Source organism: Myxine glutinosa, chromosome 6 (genome assembly GCF_964187855.1).
Source record: "Myxine glutinosa chromosome 6, kmMyxGlut1.1, whole genome shotgun sequence".
NCBI lineage: Eukaryota > Metazoa > Chordata > Myxini > Myxiniformes > Myxinidae > Myxine > Myxine glutinosa.
The window spans coordinates 108,993,966-109,003,576 of NC_136266.1; the positions used below are offsets into that span (position 1 = coordinate 108,993,966).

General features: G+C 45.0%; 1 protein-coding gene across 4 annotated transcripts in view; it reads left to right on the forward strand.

Annotated features, from left to right (window-relative positions):
• LOC137430170 (nuclear receptor corepressor 1) overlaps positions 1-9,611 on the forward strand; it is a 52,598-nt gene that overhangs the window by 36,478 nt on the left and 6,509 nt on the right. For 3 of the 4 annotated variants that reach the window (XM_078780358.1, XM_078780357.1, XM_078780359.1), the window contains exon 6: positions 4,470-4,568. The exons of the other annotated variant lie outside the window; for it this stretch is intronic. In XM_078780358.1, the coding sequence (XP_078636484.1) occupies positions 4,470-4,568 (99 nt within the window). The remainder of the gene's footprint in view (positions 1-4,469; positions 4,569-9,611) is intronic. 4 annotated transcript variants of the gene reach the window in all.

Here is a 9,611-nt window from a genome sequence, read left to right on the forward strand (position 1 = left end):
CCTCCCCGCCTTCCACCCCCCTCCACCACTCCTCTCAACCAGTCACCCTCATCCCACCTCAACACATGACCAAACTATCTCAACCCGCCCCTATTCACAGCATCAATCACAGGCTCTATTCCCATCATTTTTCGCAATTCATCATTTGTCTTCCTCTCTCTCAACGATACTCCGCACATCCATCGAACTACCCGCATCCCCACCCCCTCCAACCCTCGCCGCCGCTCCACGTTCACCACCCATGTCTCGCTCCCATAAATCACAACACTTCCCACACATGCAGCACACCCCCCCCCCCCCCCCCAGCCTCAACGACACTCCCCTCCCCACCAGCACGCCACCCAGCCCCCGAAACTTCCTCCATGCACATCCCACTCCAGCAACCGCCGCCGAGTCCGACCCACCCTCCCCACCCAGCACGTCTCCGAGGCAGCAAAACGTCTTCACACCTTCCAGCTTCACGCCGTCTCTACGATCCAACTCAACATTTCCTCCATCTGCAGCTCCCTCTGTGCACACCTTGCATTTGAATGTAGCTGCCACACTGGTTAATGACCCTCTCAGACCACTACATTTTTGATGAACCCACTCAGCGCACATTGTACATTGAATGGAGTTCACTCCGACACCCTTCCTGCACACAGCACAGGGCCACTTCCCAGTTCTTTCCACCTCACCACATGCTTTACCACTTGCCATCACCTTCGTCTTTCCGATATTCACCTTCAGACCTTTTGTCTCCATACATTCCTTCCACTTGTTCATCTTTTCCTTCAGTCCATCCATACTTTCCGCAATCAACACCAGATCATCTGCATACAACAACTCCCACGGTAAACCCTCCTTTACGTTCTGAGCCAGCACCTCCATCACAGCTACAAATAGTAGTGGACTTAGTACCGATCCCTGATGCACTCCCACCTTCACCTCAAACTCACCACTGTTCCCGTCCTTCGTCCTTACAGCTGTGTGCGCTCTTTTGTACATTGCCATCACTACTCTGATCAACCATTCCTCCACTCCTAACTTCCTCATTGCCCATGTCAATACTTCGCGTGGGACCCTATCGAATGCTTTCTCCAGATCAACAAACCCAAGAAACAACTTCTTCCTCTTCTCCATGTACTTCTCCTGCAACTGCCTCACAATAAAAAGCGCGTCTGTCGTTCCTCTTCCTGGCATAAATCCAAACTGCATTTCGTCGATCTTCACTTTCTTCCTTATCCTCCTCTCCAACACCCTTTCCAATACCTTCATTCCATGCTCCAATAACTTTATCGCTCGGTACGAGCCACATTCCAGAGTCCAGAGGGTCACCTTTCCCCTTGTATAGAGGGACGAGGGTACTCAGTTCCCAATCCACTGGAATGCGGCCTTCTTTCACCGCCAGATTACAGATCTCTGTCATTCTCTTCACACCCCAACTTCCTGCCACCTTCAACATATCTCCCACAACTCCCGTCGGCCCTCCTGCTTTTCTACTCTTCATTGCTTTTATCGCTTCGTCAACTTCCTTCTCAGTTATCTTCTCTGCCGGTCCTAAAACTGGGTTACTCTCTTTGTTGTCAGCCCATTCATTCTCTGTATTCAACAGCATTTCCATATATCTTTTCCATCTTCCTTTAATTCCATCTGGGTCCACAACGATTTGTCCCACTTCATCCTTCAAGCAACTCACCCCCATCACATCACACCTCTCTTTCGCTATCTGCTTTGCAATCCTGAATACTGCTCTCTGACCCTCTTCCGAATCCAAGCGTTCTCCGAACATTTTCCTACATGCCTCCTGCGCCTTTGCTACCTCTTTCTTTGCAGCCTTCTTGGCTGCCTTATAACTTTCATGCTCTGCTGTTTCTGCTCCCGTACCCTTCGCCTTCTGCCACTCCTTGAACTTCTTCCTCTTCTCGTCAATCCTCTTTCCAACTTCATCATCCCACCACCATGTTTCCGAGTGCCTCGGTGGTCCTTTTGTCCATCCACATACCTCACCAACGGCTCCCAACAGACTAGCTTTCATTGACATCCAACCACTTTCAAGCTCAACCACATCATCCTCTACCCTACTCAGCCTCTCTTTTAATGTCTCCCTTACTGTCACCTCTTTCAACCTCCACACCTTCATTCTCGGTTGATACTTCACCCGCCGAGCTCTCCTCGCACCTTTCACCCTTATGTCGCAGACAACCAAGTGGTACTGTGATACAGCCTCCTCCCCTGGGATCACCTTTGTGTCCCGGAGGTGCCCCCTATCTCGCCTACGCACCATCAGGTCGTCAACGGTTGTCGTCGACCCACCTGACGTGTATGTAACAAGCTTATTATCCCCTTTCTGGAACTGAGTATTACAAATCAACAAATCAGCTCCATCAGCAAACTCCAAAATCCTTTCACCTTCTCCATTTCTCACACCATATCTGTAACCCCCCATGAACTCCCTCAAAACCGTCCATACTCCTTCCCACATGTCCATTTAGGTCTCCTCCTACTACAACAACTTCCTCATCTTTCACGTTTTCTATCAGCTTCTCTATCGCACACCAGAACTTGTCCTTCTCTTCATCGCTCCGACCAACCTGCGGTGCTTGTAAAAGCAGCTAAAACCGTGTCCTGGGACTTACGACTCGCTCTGTAGGTCCTTATCAAATTCCAGTTAAAGTTGGAAGATATAATTTCAGTTACCAGAGCAGACATGTCAGGCAGATTACTCCTTCTCTGAAGGTCCTTAATGAGCCTGCTGGGTTTTCATTGACAATCTGATAATGAAATAGAGTACTAATTCTTCTCAGATTGGCTGGGTTTCCAGATGCTGTTGAATCCCAACCATAATGCTGTTGTCTTTATCTGCATTTGGACAAACAACCGACAAGTGCGAATCAGTTTGTTGGTGTGCATTTAATTGTCCCCCATCGCACCGCGGAGCGAAAGGGGGACTATGGTTTTCCCCTCCGTCCGTGCGTGCGTGCGTGCATGCGTGTGTGCGTGCGTGCGGAAGCGAAGGACCGCATTCGAATTTGGTGTGTGGGTGCAACCCACGTCAAAATCCAAGATGGCCGCCGCCATGTATGTCTGATGCCATGTATGTCTGATGCCATGTATGTCTGAACCTTGTGAGCAGAATATCGTGAAAAATAAGCGAAGTACCAACTTCTAATTTGGTGTGTGGGTGTATCTCGGCATAAGGAAGAACGCTATTGAAAATTGGGTCGCCACGTCAAAATCCAAGATGGCCGCCGCCATGTATGTTTGAACCTTGTGAGCGAAATATCTTGAAAAATAAACGACCTACTAACTTCTAATCTGGTGTGTGGGTGTATCTACGCATAAGGGAGAACGCTATTGAAAATTGGGTCGCCACGGCAAAATCCAAGATGGCCGCCTTGGTTCTTCCACTTTGTCAACTCACATCACTTCACCGACGGGGGACCGAGGCGTAACGCTTGTTAAAAAAGAAAAAGTTTGTCTTGTTTCACAGCAAATTATTTTAAACCGTGAAAGCTTTACAAAACCAGAGCCGTCTATGTTTACCTCCGCCACCGAAGGTGGATTGAGGTTATGTTTCCACCCTTGTCTGTGAACAAGATATCTCAAAAGGTTGTGGACAGATTCGGACGAAGTTTGGTGGAGAGGTTGGGTGTGTGACAAGAACAAGCCGATTAGCTTTTGGTTCAGGTCCAAATCCAGATCTGGCCCATCAGTGGATAGAAAACGTAAATTGTTCAGCCAGGCGGAGGAATGCCCTTCTCGTTGCCATTGCAAAACTAGCATTTGATATCCTGTACATTAGCGATTCGATGACATGGCTGATCTTACCTGTTCGCCTTCTAGATTAATATACATTGGCTAGAATATATAGATTCTTGTGTGAATGCCAGAAAAACGAAACCAGTTTAATTTGCATTCCTTTGAAAGGAAACCAAAATGTTGAGTCATTGACGAATCAATCATTGGTGTTGGATGATTCATGCGAACTCTTGGGGATCGTCATAACAAAGATTTGTGCTGAAACAGTGGAAATAACCTACTTTTCCTCTCCACAAACCACTGGTAAAGGTGTACTGAAGAATATTGTCTGTTTATTCACCAGTATTTTGGTTAAAAATGGTTACAATACCATAAGCAGAAGCAGAGGGACACAGTTGAACAATATTAGCCCAACTCGGGACGATCAGTGATCTTTCCTCCTAACACCAGTAAGATTGAATTTGAAGGAAGCCTCCCTCCTTCCTTGTGTGAACTCAGTTAGTAGAGGTCAGGAGGAGTTGAGGTGGGAGGGGGGAGCGAGGTGTGGGGGGAGGAGGGAGAGATGGGTGGAGGGTGCAGCATGAGATCATGCCAGTGTCCTGGGGGGACGTTTAGCCTGATACAATAATAATTTAATATTCTAAACAGGATGAGTAATGTGCATCAAGCTGTCTAGTCTGGGTTTGAATGTCAGTGTAAATATAAACAGTCACCCTGATGTTTCACAGGTAGGGCGAGGCATCCATGAGTGTGCCATCCATCAGCTGGATGTCAAACTGGAGCACCTGCCTGGTAGCATTACTTTGTTACCTTCACCTGAGGAGAGGGTATTGCATTCGAGTCCGTTCGTCTGTTTGTCCACACAGAATAAATGATTTTCTCTGCAACCGTTGGCCGATCGACAGTAAATTTTCACCATAGGTGCAACTCCACCTGTAGAATTTTCTAATGATAATTATGACGTCATAGGTCATGTGGTTCGGCCTCCATCTTGGAAAAACCGAAAAACGTTGCACCTCTATATCTCCGAAAGCGCTGTATAGAAAAAATTGAGACCTGGCTCATTGTAAAGAACTCTCCATGGGGAATAAAATATGTTAGTGATGATGTCATAGGTGCCTCCATTATGACGTCATAATTCGACAAGTACAAAACTTCATCCGATCAAGATGAAATTTATTGAGTGCCATGTCGGCATAAATTGGTGGAGAAAAAATAATGACGTCATCGGTCACGTGGTTCGGCCGCCATATTTGTTTTAACACAAAAGCCTTAAAAACCACTGAAAATACATTCTGGCGAGGGTTTGCAATCTCTGATTGCGCTTTTTCTTGTTTATATTGAAGATCCCATGTGTGGACGCCATATTGGTTGGCAAGCTAAACAGGCGATAAAAGGTAAAGAAGACCTAACAAGGCCAAATAATTAGTGTAACCCTTCCACTGCAATATGTCAGAATAACGAGATAAACATGCTAGATTGTAGAGCTACTGATGCCATCGTTGCCAGGGAAGTGCCAAGGTGTCCACGCCCACTGAGGTTAATGGACAAGAAACAATTTTTCCAAGGTGTCCACAAAGGTTTGTCTACAATTAACTATGAAGAGCATTCCATCTAATGATGTGTAGACAGGTATGCCATCTCTATGCAGGCTTTGTTGGATACACTTGCACCAAAGAAGACAAAAAGAGTAGTCATCAAACCCAGTAACCAATGCATGAACGACGCCATTCATACTGCCAGGTGTCTTAGGACACTGGAACAAAAATGGCGGAACTCCAAGGCAAATGCTGATTTATTCTACATCAGACAACGCCAAGTTGTATCACATCTCATTCCATAGGCCAAGAAGCACTATTATTCATCGACTGTAGCAGAATGTGAAGGAGACCAAAAAGGTCTCTTTTGCATTGTTGACGCACTCATGCATTGGAAGAATGAACCTGTTTTGCCAGATACTTTTTCGGATCAGAATCTGGCAGATCAGTTCAGTGAATTATTTATTAGCAAAGTCATCAACATTCGCCATGACAATGAATGTCATAACAGGACATCAATGAGGAGTGCAAATGTGCAGTCAAGTGCCTCTCCCTGTACCCCCGTCCTGACTGACTTTGCACCACCATCAATGAGATCAGGAAAGTCATCATTAATTCACCGACATCATCGTGTAACCTCGATCCAATACCAACGAATTTGCTCAAAGAGTTTGTTGATGATTTTGCTCCTTATATTGCTGACATGGTGAACAGGTCTCTTCAAACTGGTGTATTTCACAGTAGCCTGCAACACGCATTCATCAAGCCAATACTATAGAAGGCACATCTTGACAGCCAGGAACTAAAAATCTATCGTCCTGTGGCTAATCTGAAATAGGTAGGAAATATTATGGAGCATGTTGTTTCTGTACGTCTCCAATTGCACCCGAAAGAAAACCGTCTTCAGAATGACTTTCAGTCTGCTTGCAGAGAAATGCAGTGTTGAGATTGTTCTACTGCGAGTGCAAAATGACATCCTTTCCATATGGACAACAGGAGAGTAACTGGTTTATGATGTCAAAGTTTTACTTGACTTAAGAAGTGCTTTTGATATGGTTGATCATGCATTCTTAATGGATATGTTAAAGCAGATTGGCATTCGTGGGACAGCTCTACAGTGGCTTAGGTCCTTCCTCTCCAGTAGATTACAGGCCATCTGTATCCAAGTTGTCACTTCCAAAACAGTTCATCTTGACTTCTCAGTTCCACAGGGTTCTGTATTAGGCCCTCAGTTGTTCAATATATATGCACCATCACTGTAGGACATTATAGAGTCGCAATCTAAACTCCCATTCATATGCAGACGACAATTATATTTCTCATGTCCACCAATAGACGAGGAAGTTGAGAAATTGATCGCACAAGTTGAAGCTTGTCTTACTGATATCTGGGACTGGATGAATCGTAGGTATTTAAAACTAAATGATGAGAAGACCGAGTTCCTTCTTTTAGGCTCAAGGCAACAGCTTTCTAAAGTCAATGTTCCCCACATTAAGATCAGCAACACTCGCATTGCACCAGTCGATCAGGCAAGATGACAATGTCGTTACATGTGTCTTGCTGCATTGTTACGGATTCGTAACTTCCGTTATTGGGGTTTTCACCCACTTGACATGTTTCTTGTCATTATTGCCATTCCAACAGTACCATTTGTATTATACGACAGCAGAAACTCTTTAGAATAAAGCCTTATGGACACAATTTGGCTCCGTTTATATACGGTATAGACCATAGATAGATGATGAAGCTGTTGCAAGAGGAGTCCACGAGTGGATTCCAAACAACCACACCGCATCAGAGTTAAAAGGACCAGTTAATGGACTCCATAATGATCCCGCAAGGATGGAGGAGACTGGCATAAACGATGGCACCGTGCAAATGGCGAGGCGTTTCCTTTGGAAGGTAAATAGAAACCAAGCCATTCCTTTTAAGACGGGCCTTGTACTCGACAAATAGACATGGCTAAATGTCAGTTCAAGTATACCTTCATGTAATCACTAGAGGGCATTGAACGCATAGCTCATCACAAAATGCAGTTTCACAATTCGGGAGTAGCCACATTAACTTGTTCTTGAGGATGTCCTCTCTGGGACCATACACTGCATTGTTTCTTTGGCATATTAAGATGCTCCACATCCACCATTTGTATATCCATCACCAAATTTCAAATGAGAATGTTGTTATAACCTTAGAAAACCCAAGCAGGATTTATTTGGACTTTGTGCTGGCATGTTAAATGGGTAACTCAGTGATTTGTGCCTTGATTACTCCCTTTGACCTGCACTTGATGTACTCGCATTCCATGTGACAGCACATTTCCCAAAGCTTGGTGATTTTAATGATATTAAAAATATATACAAGTTCATATTTACCATGACCTAACAACAACACAACCGAATTTGGGGCAAAAATTTGCAAATTTGGTGTCGAGACCTCGGAATGAAGCAACATTTCCCTAATTATCGTCTTTCTTTTCCTTAGTCAGGACTTTTTTTCTCTTCAGTTTGATATGTACTCGTATTTTGCTAATCAGTGTGATCGGAAAAGGACTATTTGTGGTTCGTACATTGTCCTGAAGGCCTTGAGCGGGGCTGATTAGTCATTGCCATCTTTTTTTCATTGTAGTAGCTACACAGCATGAAGATAAAAGCACAGATAAGCAATTGGTTCATTTCTGTCTGTCCGTCTAAAAACATCAGACTTTTATGATCGACAAACATGGTACGTGTCGTGTTTCAGCGTGTTTCAGCAATTTCCGAGGCTTGTTTCCCAGGTCGTGAGCCTGTTGATGAAATATGAATGCTGATGGCTTGAAGTCGTCTTTACTTTGCAAACAACACAATATTTTGAATGAGCATACATTTTTATGTTGAATTTGGTTGTTCCGAGGTTTTTCAACCACAAGGCACACGATCGTTGATGATCTTTTCACCGGTCAGGGATGCAAAAAAACGACTTCTGAGTTTTGTGGGCAAATTTCTTGACTATTTGAACAGTTAAAAGCTTGGCACATCAGCATCTTGAATGCTAGAATAACTTGTGATGAAACGCAGATGTACAGTCCGTCAATGAGTTGTGTGGTCATGACGTCACGCAAATCATGGAAGTAGGTCATTTGCATAACAGAATTGCAAAATAGTCCGATAAAAAAAACAGCATTATCCAGCTTATTATTCTCCCCAAAAATATATTTTTGTGCTAATGGGCCAGGGATATCACACTCTAAAATATATCTCTTCAAAAATTTTTATGATTACATCCTTTAAACAAATTTCTTTGAAATTCTTTGAGGCAGTTTCTGATTTTGGGGGTGGTGAGGGAAATGGTTGGTAGAGCAGCTAAGTGGATCTAGGAAAACTGGCTTTTTTTTTTTTTTTGTATACAAGATCGAGGCTCGTGAAAGAGCGAACATTAATCACACAGAAAGACAAACCGACACATAAAACATATAACATCGGGAGCGGTAGACAAGATGGGGAGAGAGGAGGAAGGACACAAACACAACATTATTTTGAGAGCAGGGACCGAGAGACATGGAGACATCGAGAGATCTGTGAGAGGGAGAGGGCATTGGGGAGGGGGCATGGGAAGGGGGGGGGGGGTGGGAGAGGTATAAAACATATGGACACTGCCAGGACTTCCAGGAAAGAAGTTGGAATTTCAAACAAGGTGGATCTGGGGTGAATTAGCGGGGGTAGAAAAGATCAAGGTTTTGGATGGGGGAAGATAAGAGATGGTGGTGAACAGCTGTTTTAAAGACCTGGAGGGACGAGTGGGATTGAAGGGAGTGAGGGAGTTTGTTCCAGAGGCGGGAGAAAAGAGGAATGAAAAAGTGAAGGTGAGCAGAGAGCCGAGATTTCGGCAGTTTAACCATCAGAGGGTTGCTGGCAGATCTTGTGCGACCTGTAGGAATATTTGGGGGACAGAGCACAGAGAGAGCTGGGGGTGCAAGGCCGGAGAGGAGTCGGTAGAAGACAGAAAGACCACCTACCTGCCTGCGGTGAGTGAGTGAAAGGCCCTCAGAAATAGCTTAATCGTGGGAGATTCCAATAATTCTGAAAGCTTTGGTTTCGACAGCGTGAAGCCGAGCTAGGTGTGAGGCAGGAGCACCGACCAGCCCATAGGGGAGAACAGTATTCCATTGAGCTGCGGATGAAAGCCTTGTATGTGGTGAGGAGCTCAGGTGTGCCGAGGAAGGACTTCGCACGACGGAGGATGCCCAGTCGGCGACTGGCTTTGGAGGCCAGCTTGGAAATGTGGTTTTCCCAAGAAAGATCATGGCAGATAGTGAGACCCAAAAGCTTGAGCGACAGAACTTCTTGGAGAGGATTG